At 44.1% G+C, this 15,814-nt stretch overlaps 1 protein-coding gene across 1 annotated transcript in view; it reads right to left on the bottom strand.

Moving 5' to 3' along the window:
* Positions 1-263: 263 nt before the first annotated feature.
* LOC117048627 overlaps positions 264-15,814 on the bottom strand; it is a 32,893-nt gene continuing 17,342 nt past the window's right edge. Inside the window, exons 11-20 of the mRNA XM_033152690.1 lie at positions 14,005-14,127; positions 13,401-13,541; positions 9,346-9,444; positions 8,191-8,543; positions 7,213-7,337; positions 5,220-5,275; positions 3,967-4,095; positions 2,675-2,773; positions 1,287-1,427; positions 264-469 (exon numbers count right to left, since the gene is read on the bottom strand). Of these exons, the coding sequence (XP_033008581.1) occupies positions 290-469; positions 1,287-1,427; positions 2,675-2,773; positions 3,967-4,095; positions 5,220-5,275; positions 7,213-7,337; positions 8,191-8,543; positions 9,346-9,444; positions 13,401-13,541; positions 14,005-14,127 (1,446 nt within the window). The 3' untranslated portion in view covers positions 264-289. The remainder of the gene's footprint in view (positions 470-1,286; positions 1,428-2,674; positions 2,774-3,966; positions 4,096-5,219; positions 5,276-7,212; positions 7,338-8,190; positions 8,544-9,345; positions 9,445-13,400; positions 13,542-14,004; positions 14,128-15,814) is intronic.

The raw sequence follows: 15,814 nt of genomic DNA on the forward strand, positions 1-15,814 counted from the left end.
CATTCTACTTACTCCTGTAATGAGTTTCTGACACCTTCAGAAGCCCCTAGGGTACGTCAACACTTCTCAAAACAACCTACTTCTGAAAAAATGTCCTTATGTGTTGGTGTTCTTTTTCTCCCATACTCTCAAGCCTTACCCTTGCTGTTGCAGTCAAACCCCTTGGGGTTTCTCATCTTCCACCAGGAGGAAGCTAACCTCAGTGCCTCAGCTACCAAATCCAAAAACATGCAGCTTCCCATCCCATTCACTGTTGTGCAACATGCCTTGGACTAGTCAGATCATCCTATTAGATGGCACTGGCCAAGTCATAGCTGTCAATGAAATCCTTCAGCATGCATTCATAGTGGTTCCCGATCCTTCTCAAGTTGGCCCGTAGTGCTGCTTCCATTGCCTCCTCCATGCATGGCTTTGTTTCCAACAGCATGAAACTCACCACTGCAAAGTTGAGGAGGACTCGCTGATAGGCCTGCAGGAATGCGCAAAGTGTTCTGTCAGGCAAGAGCGCCAGTGATCTGAAGATACATTTCTGAAGACTGCCACTCTACACCAGTTCTACCTCAATTATCTACTGGGCTGGTCACATTCAGCCCAGAGTCCTGGCACACCAAAAACCCAGATTGTAAGAAAACAATTTTGGATGTTCACTAATTTTTCTAAGGAATTATTTATTTGATGCTGTAGTGGGGAGATGGGTTGTAGCTCAGTGGTACAGCATCTGCTTTGCATGCAGAATATCCTGGGTTCAATCCCTAGCATCTCCTGGTAGGGCTGGGAATGCCCAGGCTTAAACTCTGGAAAGCTGCTGACGGTGTAGATAACACTAAGATAAATGGGCTAATGATCTGACCAAGTATAAAGCCGCTTCCTATGGTGCTGCCCTGTGTATGAGGACCAAGAGATGTGCTTGCTGCTTTGTTTCATTTTAAATGTCAGTTTAAAATTTGAGGTGTAACAAAGCAGTAAGTATACACTTCACAAACTTGCAGTCAGAGGTATGAACATTTTTTGACCATGTTTGTTTATAGACGCCCCACTGGGAACCATGTGACTTACGCAAATATGGCTGGAGGATAGGACTACTCCCCTAAAACAGCCTTTGCCAACCTGGTTCCATCCAGATGTTTTGGACTACAACTCCTATTAGTCTGCAACGGGCCCCTTTATACTTGGCCTTGCACAAGGCTTTTGTGTCAGATACAGGAGCGAAAATAGCATGTGACCTTCACAATAATTGTGCTTGAGATCTCCCAATTCATACTGACATGCCGAAGAGGCTCATTTACCTGCTCTATCTCTTCCTTTCTTGCTAGTACAGCTGCAGAACGGTCCTCAGAAGTCCTTGAGGATGATGAAAAGCCATCTTTGTCTCCAACACACAGGGAATGAGTGGGGTCTGCGTCCTCACTGCAGGTTGCAGCCTGGATCTATAGAGATTTCCCCAATGGGATAAGGTGTTAACACGGCCTAAAATGAAACTAGGGATGTGTCAAAAATAGTTTTTGCTCTTGCGCAAGCAAGACAAGATCACTGGCTCACAACAGAATGAAATTAAGTATTTTTCTGGTAAGGCTGCTGACACTAATCCTAGAGTGAAACCTGGGGGGGGGGCAGCTTTCAGGTGTCACAACTAAGATCTAGGTATCACACAATGATGTTTCATTAAGCCAGATGCTTCTATGGGCTGTGGAAATGATTCCATAATCTTTTGCATCTATTCTTGGCCTTTACAGTTGGAGGGATAGGGACCTCAGGCCAAGGGGCTGAATGCAGTCCTCTAGGCTTGTCTATCTGGTGCTCAGAACCCTTTCCAAGCCACACTTCCTCACTGCTCTGCACCCCCATAGTTAAAGGAGGTCACTCCCCAGTTTGTCCCCAGGTAGGAATCAGTTTAAATAATAGACAAGGTGCAGGATACCAAGCAAGGCACTCAGTAGGTATCCCCCTTTATTTACTGCTGCAGCAGGACAGCACCCTCAGAGCAAGTCTGACGGGAACGTCACTGAGCAAAGGGTTTTTACAGCTAATATACATTTCCATAACAAGCAAAATAAAGCAAGGCACATGCACACATCAGTTCTCTTTGTACTTGTTACATAACATCCCTCTCCTGATGTCTGGCCTTCAATTGTGTATGTGCCACAAAGTACTTCATTGTGTACAATACAAGCTAGCAACCTCTACTCAGTGACATTAAACAGAAAGTTAAAAATTAATCAAAAACTACACAGGAAACTTTCCAACATTCTTTCCACAAAACCAAGCGCTTTTGCCTGTGGAATGTGTCCTACTCATTTTGGAACATGTCCTTGAGCTCTGATTACTCTGCTCTCACTTGTCTGGATGGAGGATAGAGAGGGGCATTTGAGTGTGTAGAGAAACTAAGAGGGGGGAAACACATTCATTGCTCCACCCACTCTGGCCTCTGCCCTTCCAACCTTGGCTTGTGACCCTCCAAAGGTTATGCAGAAGGGAATGTGGCCCCCAGGCTGAAAACTGCTCCCAGTCCCTGTTCTGCAGCAAATGACTTGTATAGCCAGCAGAACTCAGAAATAAATGCATCAGTTACAAGTACCAACATGTGGAAATCAGTGTAGAGAGGGCTAAGGGGAAAGACACTCTTGCTAGTCCAGGCCAAAAACCAGCCACTGCAAGACTGAATCCTCCTTCCTACCGGGTCAGTCAATTCTGTTTCCACAGGCCGTAACTTCTGTGCAGTCTCTGATGAGATTGGTGCACCACCAGCTCGGTCCCCTATGGTTTTCTTCTTTGTCTGTAGAAACCGAAAAAAGAAGGACCTAATTGGATCTGCTCACTAACAAAGCAAGGCTTTGTTCATGCCAAAAAATTAACACTGCTACCCAAGCAGGAAACTGTAGTGCATACTGGTTGCTACAACTGGATTCGTTTGCCAACAACCCAAGTGGGATGCAAAGGACTGCATCAACCTTGGCAGGATATCAAAAAAACAAAACCTTTGCCATATACCCCACCTTGAATTCTTTAAGGAAAGGGTGTGACATAGACCTAGCTTTCCAGCAGAGCTGGTACCAATGAAAACAAAAGGAGATGAGCAAATGGATGGAGAGCCAGAATGGCTGAGAGATCAGTTAAAATCTCCACTCACATAATGAAACTTATTAAGAGCAGTCACTCTCCAGCCTATGTTAAAGGGTTATTTCAAAGGTAGTGGTATAATCCATATCCACATATGTCATCCTGAGCTCTGTAGAGGAAGGGTAGATACTAATCTGAGCATCAAAGTGAAATAACTCCCAAGACACCTAAGGACACCAATGCATTTGTTCTTACCGTTTACTCTGTGGACTAAAAATCCCACCGTGAACTCCCAAGGATGTTGACTATCCTGTCAACACAGTATACCCATTAGTCTCATGACTAGTTTCCAAAACTGAGTGCCACAACAGAAGGGTAGATCTCTTCCTGCTGCTGAACCAGTTGGAGCATTCTGAAGTGCCTTATATTAGAACAGGTATGATCTAGTGAACTGATACCACTTGGAAAACTCCACTTATTAATAGCCAATCACTGCAACCTTAACTTGCCTGGATTTACATGGTACCACAAGGGTAATAGGTGTAAGGGAAGCACATTTGTTCAGCTAAAGAACATGCTGGAAAGATACATGCCAAGGTATGATGATGATGACAACAACAACAAAAACCACAACCTTCCACTAAGAAGACAACTCTGTACTGGAGAACCTCTATTACTGAGAGATAATGCTATCATTGGGACCATGCAAGTTTTATACTCATTTCACTGGCTTGACTTGGGTTATGTACACAAAAACCCTGCTGGATCAGATAGAAAGCTCATCTAGTCCAGTATACCGTTTCCTGTGCTGGTCAACCAACTGCCTAAGGGAAGGCTAGAAGCCAGACATGAGATCACATACAAGTGGAGACGCATCATATTAAGACATCCATAGATTTCTTCAGCTACCTTGGTAGATTTTCTTGCTTTCTTTGATATTGCTGTTGCCGCCTTCTTCTTTTCAGTTTTCCGAGAGGATGATATTTTTTTCTTTAACTTCTGTGAATTGGATTTCATTTTACAGGCCAGGAGGGGAGTCTGAAATAAGCCACCATAAGAGATTTGTTGGATAAATGCCCACCCTTTGTAAAACTAGTGCACCATGTCAGACCAAGAGCAGCGTTTGCTTAGATAAGGAACAGGAAACCTGTGGCCTTCTATTTGTTGCTGGAATCTGGATGCCAACTCACATCAGTCCTAGCCAGCATAGCCAATGGAGAGGAATGATGAGAGCTGTAGTCTAACAAGATCTGCATGAACAAATGTTCCCTATCCCAGGCAGAGGTTATCTTGGCAATTATGTGGAGGAATCATTATACAGTGGTACCTCGGTTTTCAAACATAATCCGTTCCAGAAGACTGTTCGACTTCCGAAAGGTTCGAAAATTGAGGTGCAAAGGGCGGTCAGCCAATTCAACAGAGACAATTGTGATACACGCAGCAGAAGCCATTCGACTTCCAAGGCGCGTTCGAAAACAGAAGCATTTACTTCCGGGTTTTCGGCGTTCAAAAACCGAAATGTTCGGCAACAGACATCCTATAACCGAGGTACCATGTAGTGGCACATGAACTATACATGCTCAAGGGTTCATTTCGAGAGACAGGGAGAACAGGAATCTCATTTCATCTCTCTTTCAAACACCTCCACTGATATTGCCAGAGATCTATTCACAGCTTAATGAAGCATAACATGCTGCCTTGTGGAACATCTTTGGGAGAAGAAAAGGCTAAGGAGTAAACTCTACACAAATCTGGAGTGGAGTCCCTAAGATGGCTGGATGGTGCTTTCTACACTTCCTTCTGGCAACTCCTGCAGCCAAACCGGTGCCAAATGTAGTGCTCTGCTTTCTTTTGGAGCACATCAGCAAGGCCAAGGGAGTGGGGTGGGGGTCTTGTTGCCTGGGCAGCCCAGGATCTCCATACACATTGCCCAGGGTTGCATCCTAAAGAGGTCACTTCGGTGCTGCTAGCAGAGCAAGAAAAATGAGGAAGGCAGCTGTTATGAGTTACCAGTCTCTGCAGCCACTGCGGGTGCTGTGATTCTCCAATGGTTTGACTTCACTTCCAGAGGTGCTCTGCATTGTCTTTTGAGACAGATGGATGCCAACAATTATCAAGCATATGCCAATTTAAGCAGGGAAGATATAGGCATCTTCTCTTACCTCTCTGGGGCTCTCACGATTGTAGGAATGTGGTGCTTCGTACAATTCACTTCTTTCTGCAAAACAGAGATGTTAAGACAGCATTTTGCTTTGTGGATGGGGAGGCATGGCTTCCTAACTCGGGGGATAAAAGAATGCTAATGGTGATTAAAGACCAAGTTCTTTTTTGGCTCTAGTGACCTAAGAAGTGCAACTGGAAATGGACCCAAGCGCCAGATTATGTATAAAATGGACTTGAGAGCTTTACTGGTATTGCAGCATACAAAAGTTGAAACTATAAGATCAACAATAAAATGTGTGGGAATGTCGAAAAGAAAGTGCATCAAATGGCAAGAGAATAAGGCTATATAGAGTTCTATTAACATTGCTTCAAAATATCCTCTGTTAAGCTGCTATATTCCTCCTACTATTGATTAAAATTTATTCAATAAGAAGTCTAAAAAGAACTAGGCTAAATAATATTTAAAAATGTATTCAAAGCTGACATGGAGCTGATGGATAAAACTTAAGGGAAATCCTGCTGTAAACATTGAATAATTTGAAAGAAATAGTTTATGAAAAATATATAAATTGTACAAGATCAACAAAAAAATATATATTATGCCAAATGGGGGAAATAAGAATTTACTCAGAAAAACTACAATTATAAAATTTAATATAAAAAGAACTGAACAGTAAGAAAGCATGTTAATAGAAAAAAGGAAAATGAGGACATGTATGTAATCATAACTGAAAACAACATGTGAAAACAATCTATGAAATACTCAGTTCAGGGAAAGAGCAAAAAACAAAAGGCATCAAAAAAGAAAAAAAACTCTTTCCCCTTCCTCACATATATCATTTTGTTCCCGTCAACACTGCAACTTTTTCAGTATTTCTCACCCATACACACCCCAATTAAAGAACCACAGCCAAGCCAGGATACTTTGTAACATCAATCCCTCACTGCCAAAAGACAACCTTTTGCTTTGTTGTATCATCTTAATTGAGGAAACTGACAAGACCCAGACCATAAAGTTTACAGAAGCACCATTTGCTGGGAGGAGGATCTTATCTAGTTCCTTCTTTGGCACCAAGATCTGTCTTGCTCACATTCCAGTACCAGGAATGGGAGTCTCTGGTCTTTTATCTAAGCTGAAAGAGAATTGTGGCTGCTTATGAACCAAGTTGTGGTTCAAGGTTTCTCCATTCTATCCTCCCTTTTTCCCAGTACACCTGGGTCCAAACAGGTTCAGACAAAGTGATTTTACCAAATGCTCTGGGTAACAAAGCCCCTAAATTATGTGACGGTCAGATAGACTTGATATGCTGGGCAACCTGCTCTTTCACACACTGACAGTTATCTAACAAGGGGCCTTTTACACATTCCTGAAGTCTCCACGACAGAGGATGAGATGGTTGGACAGTGTTCTCGAAGCTACTAACATGAGTTTGGCCAAACTACGAGAGGCAGTGAAGGATAGGCGTGCCTGGCGTGCTCTGGTCCATGGGGTCACGAAGAGTCGGACATGACTGAACGACTGAACAACAACGAAGTCTCCACGAAAATACCTAGTCATCTCTGCAACTGCATTTGAATTATTGCTTTCTTTCACTGTGATTCCTGTTTCCATGAAGTCCTGTTTCCATGAAGACATGTCTTTTGCTGCTGCTCTGCTGGGTGAATCAGGTGTTTTGCGGGGTACAGCAGTAGCAAAAGACATGCATCTTTTGCTCCTGCTGTGTCTGGTAGACCAGCAGACTGCAGCCAGGCAGGGGTGCAGATCCTAGGTGCACCCATAGCTCCCAGACATCTCCATACAGTCACAAAAGCTTACTTGCCAGTGGCAAAATGCGACTGGCACAATGGGAGCATCAAACGTTGATCCAAAAGACTATACAGCTTGAGGAGGAGCCTTTCATCCCAAGGAGACAATACTGTAAACACTAATATCTTAGTCCCTTCAGCTGGAACATGAAGATTCCCATTCTGAACTGCCCAATAAAAACAAACCTCCTGGGGAATAGCGATGACTTCTTTTCTGAACCAAATAAGAGGGAGGGGAATCTCTCTCGTAGAAATTATTTTGGTGTGGATTGTAGCAATATCCACAGTGACAGAAGCTGGAGTACTCTCTCCTGTGAAAAGAAGCACATGACTCACTTGAAAAGTTTCACCCGCCTGCGTTTTGAACACCACATCAAGAGCCTGACCGTTGTTGCTTCCCTGCATCCCAAAACTCTAGGAATAGGCCAACCGGTAAGGTGGGTGGCTAAGACTAATTTGCACAAAACTACAGTCCCCATGATTCATCAAGGGAAACCAGATAGCTAAGCCAGTTTCATTTCAGTTTGCAGTACAAATGTAGCCATGAATTCCGCGTGAAACCCATTCAATTCGGAATCCTTTCAATCTATCCTATTTTGCAACACAACTCCGCATTTCCCATGGCTCATTTCTTTCTGTGCATAAGCATCGCCAAGAAGGCTCCAAATTATCCTAGTTATCTCAGACTCCTTTCTTCTCTATGCCTGGCATCAATATCATTTCATATGATTCAAAACTACCCAGTTTCTAAATCAGAAGCCAGCTACCTTGGTGTCCCCCCACTGAGTTCCAAGAACTGTAGTCCTCTTGCAGGGCCAGCTCATCCCATTTTGCGGCTTGAAACAAAATGGGAAGTGCCACCCTGCTGAGCCCGGCCACTACTGCCGTCACTTGCGCTTTCTGCCCTGCTACCTCCACTGCTGGCGGAGAAGCAGCACTATCAGCGGCACCAATTTTGAGTGAGATTTCGCCTGAAATTGCGTGAGATCTTGGCCAAAATCAGCACTGATCCTGCTGCTGCTTCTCTGCTGCCGCCGGCAGAGGGGTGCCCACAAGGGTGCCGCCTTGGGGACTTCTGCCGCCTTTGGTAGCAGCCTCATTCCACCTTACGGATGAGCTAGCCCTGCCCTCTAGCTTTGAGTGAATCTCGGGTTATGTTCTTGCCTCCAAGGGAACAAGTCACTGCTTCCATGGGATCGTTCTCGTCTGTGAGGCGATCTCGAATGCTGAATATGCAGTTCCCTTGAGGCATAGCTTGCTCTAGAATGCTGTGAATCACTGCTGTGTTGGCCCTTTTGTGGAGGGGACCAGCTGCTGCTTCCATGGGATCGCTCTCGTCTGTAAGGGGATCTTGAACGCTGAATACGCAACTCTCTTGAGGTCCAATTTGCACTAGAATGCCTCGAATCACTGCTGTGTTGGTTCTTTGGTGAACAAGAACAGTATTCCAGCCATCTTTCAGTATCACTTTTTTGATCACAGGAAATGAGACTATGATCTGGGGACTGAGACAGCACCTGGCAAAAGAGCAGGGTGATCAAATAAGGTACAATAGCAATTTTGATCATTTGACAGTATTTATTTAATTGCCAAAAATCTCAGTCTAAGAAGTTTATATAAGTTAATATAAAACAAGTCTCCCCTTTTTCTAAGTATCTTACTGCTTTCAGTGAGAACTCAGGAGAACCCAAATGCTAAGCAGACACAGCTAAACTTTTCCTGATCTGGGCTACGACTTTGGACTTATGGACTCACAGCTGCCTGGTGCTATAAGCTGTCTCCTTTTTCTCCATGCCTCTCTAGCTCTCTTCCAAGGACCCTTTCCTTGTCTCAGTTTTGAGTCTCCCATCCTTTCCTTGTAGAGCCCGATCATTAGTGTTCTTAATTTGGAACATATAAGAGTATCCCAGAATCCTTAAAAACAATGATTAAAACCAGAGTCATGCATTTAGGATGCCCTGAAAGCCACATTTTTATTTGTGACCAGAAGAGTAGTGAGAGTGTCCCTCTTTTCCCATTCTCTTTTTAACACTCCCCTTCATGTCCTTTAGAGCAATAGCAGGGAACCTTGGGCTCTCCAGAGGTTGCTGGACTACAGTTCACATCAGCCCCAGCCAGTGTGGTTAATGATAAAGGATGGTGGGAATTTTAGTCTAACAACTTCTGGAAAGCCAGAGGTTAGATAGAGTTGCTTTTTTCCTTTCTTTCTCCTCTCTTGCCAGCTATTTTCCTTCCACCCCTTGCCTGCCTTCTCGATTCTATTCTCTTTCTCCACCTACACCCCACCATAAAAATAATTTTCATCATTTTTCAATTTACCAAGTCACTGTCATTTTCCGAGATTCTGTGACACTCCCCAACTTCATTCACGTTGCAGGGTGGCGCCTGACGATCTTCAGGTGCCCATATATTTTCAACCTGGAAAGAAGCAGTTTCCCAGGAATAAGGGTAGGAAGATTAATGATGCCAGATTGGAGAACAAGGACAGCAATGAAATATAAGGATAAGCAATATTCTTCTAGGTAATAAAAGAACACCCCACTTGTAAGATACTGCCCCTTATTTCTACCCCCACAGGAAGCAGTGTACTGCGGCCACACCAAGCAGCTTCTGAATTGCTGCCATGCTTGGGGAAGGCAGGGCCTAGTGAAAGAAGAGACATCTTCCTCATGCCCAGCGGGGGGGGGGGGGGAGAATAAAAACCACTACAGCTGAGAGAAGGGTCACATGTAAATAGGAAGGAGATGCAGGGGCGTCGTAGGGGAGGGGCGGTGGGCCCTGCTGGGGGTGACACACCGGGGGGCGGCCCCGCCCACTGGGCTTTTAAAAAACTTCTTTACTTTTTAAAAAATTCTTTTTAGGCTATTTTCGGCACTGCCGGGGTGGAGCCGCAGGGGCGACCAGCGAGGAGGGGGTGCTGGCCGCCCCTGCGGCTCTGCCCCAGTAGCGCCGAAAATAGCCCCCCCTTCCAGCGGCACAGCTCGGCATGGAGGCAAGGGGCGGGCCAGCCAGGTGGGGTGCCACCCCCTCCTGGCTGGCCCGCCCCTTGCCTCTTTGCCGAGCTCCGCTGCTGGCTGGCTTGCGGAGCCGGGGCATGGAGGGGCCGTCCCTCTCCCTGCCCCGACTTGCACTCCGCCAAGGGAACCCGGGTGGCGGATTCGGGAGTCTTTGCAGCCCGCAAAGACTCCCGAATCCGCCTCCCAGCACCCCTTCGTGCAGCGGCTGCTCACGCAGGCACGAGCAGCCGCGGCACGAAGGGGTGCCGCCGCCGGGCGGAGGCTTCCGGACGAAGGGGTGCCACCGCCAGACATCATGACGCACGCACGCACCGCAATGCCCCGCCCCCAGGGGTGCCTCTTGGCTTCCCGCCCCCGGCAGCCAAGGGGCTAAGAACGCCCCTGAGGAGATGACTCTGAAGGTTCTGAGATGGCAGCAGGCCGAAAAGGACAAGCGAAAATATGAAAGGGTAACATTTTGTTCATTATTTTACTGTGGTATTTTTTGCCCAGTAAAATGCATAGTGTGGAAGCAGACCTTGTTAATTAAGCACTAGAAGCCGAATTCAAAGTTCCATTTGAGTTGCCCCTTTGGGATTTTCTATCCCACCTTGCAGAACTGGATACAAATGGATTGGCTGGGGAAACCCAGCCAGATAGGCAGAGTATAACTAATAAAATTATTATTATTATTATTATTATTATTATTATTCAGAATGTACTAAGTAGGCCCAGCTATGTTCTCAGGGATCAAAGACACAAAGAAGTTCCCGCACTTTTACCTTTTTTTTGTAAATGATATTTATTAAATTTTCCATTTTAACAATCCAATCAAACAACATTAAACATTCCAAATTATACAAATTATCCAATAATCAAACAATCCAAATGTTATACCAAATTATAAATTTTTGGGCAGACTTCCCATGCTCTGAGGTTGGGGGGTTCCAATCATCTCATATTTCTGCTGCTTTTCATAGTCATTTCCGATAGTTCCCATAAGTTATTCTGATTTTAATCCTTCATTGTTTTCAACAGCCTCTGAGTTCATCCAAGTGAGATAAATCAAAACAGTGTGTTTCTGTGTGGGTTCCTCTTTCTTTCTTTCTTTTTCTTTCTTTCTTTGTGCTTCCAATCCGGCTAGGGCATTCCACTTTCACTTTCCAATTTTTATAGTTGCCTGCGACATTCCAATATGGAGGAGATCTGACTTTCTGCCAATTGTACCAGGCATATGTCCAAAGTTTCTCCATCTTATCTCGTCCAAGCAATTAACGCCAACAGCCTTGATTTTTCACTTGCAAAGCCATTTCCACACAGTTAATAGTTGTTAGAACCATATTACATCAGTAAATGCAACATTCTCCACTCTCGCTTGCTTGCATAACTAATCCAGTAGTCAGTCCTTCCAGAGGAGATTTTGCCAAGTAACATAGCAAAACGAAGTATCAAAGTGAAACAAAGAAAGCTCACCCCCCCTTCCTTTCCGACACACCAGCTCCACGCAGATGATAATCCTTCTTCCACTCGAATCCTTTAGCACCTCAGTGGCTGAATTAATTAGCAGAGTAATTTCTCCCCCCTCGCTCAGAGCATGTCCATGACTTAAATCCAATTTTTCATCTTAAGAAATGGAAGTTTGTTGCTCACGGAGGCGACTTTGGAGAGTTGCCAAGAAATGCATGGGGTCAGGTGTTGGGCGAACTGCAGATGAGACTGCCACCCCCGACTCTGGGGGAGTTGGGAGGCTGATTACTCCCATCTCAGCCTCTAATTACCAGTGCGAATGACTGCGCTGGAATTCCAGCCTCCTCCATGGCACCAAACCGGAAGCCCCTCTCAGTCTTACCTTTTCATATTTTTTCTCTCTCACCAGCACAGGCACAACACGAACATCACTCAGGGTACTTGGGAGGTTGGAGGAGCTAGTAGCTAGCACAGCACAGGACTGATAAGAGGTCTTCATCCTTAAGGCTGCTGGTGATTTGGGTCTGCATCAGTTTCAAGTGAAAACAGGGTTGGAATAGTCTGAGACAAGTAAATGACTGGCTAGTAATACACAAATGGAAGTTTTGTTTCCTCATTTCTAGGACATACCCTCCCCCATCTCTCTTGCCAATTCCTCCCACTATCTCAATTACTTGTAACATAACTATCCGATGCAGACCATTTTGTGGGCTATGAATATTGGACTGGAAACTTTGCCAAAGCAGTGAGATATGCTGGAATTTCACCCTCCTTGATTCTCATGTGATTTAAAATTAAAACAAGACAGTTTGGCTCTGTGGCAATACAACAGGAGATGATAAACACTGGCATGAGAAAAGAATTCACCTGGTCAATATTTTACAACAGGTAATCCTCTCAGCTCAGCAAGTGGTTTTCCTCCTGCCAGATACAGGATTCTCTATCATGTAAATTAAAGATATACCTGAGTAAGCGGAACAATATGTGCTTCCCAGTAAGCCACAGACCAGTAGAAACTGGCTATAACCTAAAGTTAACTTTAAGATGAAATTTTTAACTCTTTTAGAAAGTTGCAGAAGAATCCTTCTCATTTATCCTCCTCCCTATTCTTCTTACCGTACCTGCTATTTTGCAAAAGGCTAACCAACTCTCACTTTATATTCCTTACAAAAGCAGTTTACTTCCAGGGAAAGAAGGAGAATGTAATTTAATACCAATTCAATGTCTTCCTTTCCCTCTGAGGAGAGCCAACTGTCAGGAGTTTCATTCTCTCTTGTGCTGAAGTGTGTGACTACTAGATCACATGCTCTGTGTGTTGACATTCCATTCTTTGGAAGCGTGCAAACAGAAGGAACTGTACGCCACTTCCGTCTTCTTTTTTCCTTGTTCTGTTGCTGTCCTCAATCGGAGAAGAGACATGTCATAATGGCTCTGTTCTTTATTTTGATCCTGTAAATAAATCACTAAGCCCAGATGCTACATATCTTCAGTCTCAACTTCTGCTAAGCTCTGCTGCTTGCTTCAACGTCCGGAGGAGTGAATGCTGTGCTATGAGTTCTGGACCGGTGCTGGGAGAAGGCCGTCTCCCACCCAGAAGCACCAACACCAACATGGCTGAAATGGTATTTGGGTGGGATGGCTTCCAGCTTCAGGAGAGAAATAAATATTAAGGAATGTGGGTTTGCAGGGATAAGATCCTAATTGCAATCAATATGACCAAATATAATGCCTGAAAAGTTCCATTTGAGTTACCTCTTTGAGTTTTTCAACCATACCTTGCAGAACTGGATACAAATGGCTGGGGAAACCCAGCCAGATGGGCGGGGTATAATAAAATTATTATTATTATTCAGAATATACTAAGTAGGCCCAGCCATGTTCAAAGACACAAAGAAGCTCCCGCAGTATTACCTTTTCATATTTTTTCTCTCTCACCAGCACAGGCACAACACGAACATCACTCAGGGTACTTGGGAGGTTGGGGGAGCTAGTAGCTAGCACAGCACAAGACTGATTGAGGTGTTCATCCTCAAGACGGCTGGTGATTTGGGTCTGTATCAGTTTCAAGTGAAAACAGGGTTAGAATAGACTGAGATGAGTAAATGACTGGCTAGTGAAACACAAATGAAATACCTGATCAGTATTGTTTCCTCATTTCTAGGACACACCTTCCCCCATCACTCTTGCCAATTCCTCCCACATTATTTCAATTACTTGTAACATAACAATCTGATGCAGAACATTTTAAGGTTATAAATATTGGACTGGAAACTTGGCCAAAGCAGTGAGGCGTGCTGGAATTTCACCTCTCCTTGATTCTCACTCCGATTCCTATGTGATTTAAAATTAAAACAAGACAGTTTGGCTCTGTAGCAATACAACAGGAGTTGATTTACCCTCCTCCCTATTCCTCCAACTGTACCTGATATTTTGAAAAAGGCTAACCAACTCTCACTTTATAATCCTTACAAAAGCAGTTTACTTCCAGGGAAAGAAGGAGAGTGTAATTTAATACCAGTTCGATGTCTTCCTTTCCCTCTGAATGATTATCATTTGTGGTCTCAGAAAGGAATGGTATTTCTACAGCGGGAGGTGAGCCAATATGGCTGAAATGGTCTTCGGGTGGGATGGCTTCCAACTTCAGGAGAGAAAGAAATATTAGGGACTGTGGGTTTTCAGGGATCAGATCCTAATTGCAATCAATATGACAAAATATAATGCCTGAATGTTTCATGCAAAGGTAATTCAAATACTTCATAAACATGCTTCCATTGCCACCAACAGAAAACTGAACAAAAAGCATGAAAAGCAATTATAGCCACTGCAGTGGCTTTGCAAAGTGCAAACATTCCTTTTACCATTCCTCCCACAGCTTTAGCTTACAAAAGTCACTGCAAACTTAAACAAAACCCATTTCCCTTTTGCTTTAAAAACTGGATCCCCCCCATTTGTTTTGCTATGTGACTTGAGTAAAAAAAAAAATATTTTTTTTTAAAAAAGATCTTTCACCTGAGAGGTGGGAAAGCCCCACTGCACAAGCAAAAGCCATTCCACTCATGCAATAATTTCATTGGATCCCACCCAAAGTGATTTTACTTCAGGTAATGCAAACCCTAAATCATGTGACAAGATTAGATAGGCTTGTGGTCTATTAACATCCTGTGGGTTATTATTTATTAAATTTATCTGTCACTTTTTTAGCAAGGTTACTAAGCAACTTACAATATATAAACAATCAATCACATACACTAAAACTGGCATAAAACAAAACAAAGAAAAATGTAAATAACAATCCTGTTTTAAAAGGCAGGATGAAAATATCCTACTCACTTAAGGAGGCCACAAATAATGAAAAGTCAAACACTTTGTTTGCTGTTATGCAGAAATAATAGCAAATCACAGTTAATACAAACTTCAGTTTGCTGATCAGCTCCAACACATTGTTTGAGATCATGGTTTGTAAGGACCAAAACAAACATGGTTTGTGGCAGGGTCTGAATTTAAAACAAACCATTTGTTTTCATGCTATATCTGAACCCAGAATATTCTCCAAACCATTAACAGAGTTTGTGCATAACTTCCCAACAATTGTCATCTTATTCACAAGTTTGCCTCCCTGCTTTAAAGGGCTAGAAATATCCATTTTTAAAGCAACAACAACAAATTTCTCTTGAACAAGACCTTGTGGAGCACAAACAGCCTCATTGCTTATCCCTTTTTAGGACCACTCCAAAATATGACAATGCTTACACATTTGCAGGGTCTTTTGTAAAATTCCAGCTCCAAATAAACTAAGAAATTAGTGCCAAAGAATGCTCTAGGTCAGGCATAGGCAACCTTCGGCTCTCCTGATGTTTTGGCCTACAACTCCCATGATCCCTAGCTAACAGGACTAGTGGTCAGGGATGATGGGAATTGTAGTCTGAAACATCTGGAGAGCCGAAGGTTGCCTATGCCTGCTCTAGGTCTAGTCAAATATTCACAGAACTTTCAGCAGAAGATGGGCAGTAGTTTTCTAGCAATCAATTCAAGTGGTGACAGCTAACTAATTGAGTGTCAGGAATTGTCCCCGGCTCAGTGCAGGGTGGTGGAAGGGCTCTTGCGATGTTACAGAGAGCGCCGGCCCCACCTGACCAGCAGCACATCCTCTTCCAGTGGAGGAAACAGCGAGGTCTCCAGCGGGGAGGGGCCGGCAGCTCCAGATCGGGAGAGCAGAGGCTCTGGGGATGTTGGAGAGACCCTGCACTCCCCTTGCTCAGCGGGCGAGGAGGGAGACACGCCCCAAGTGCGCAGAGGGGTCACAAGGAGTGGAGGCAGAGATTTGG

Source organism: Lacerta agilis, chromosome 6, assembly GCF_009819535.1.
Source record: "Lacerta agilis isolate rLacAgi1 chromosome 6, rLacAgi1.pri, whole genome shotgun sequence".
In the NCBI taxonomy this organism is placed as follows: Eukaryota; Metazoa; Chordata; class Lepidosauria; order Squamata; family Lacertidae; genus Lacerta; species Lacerta agilis.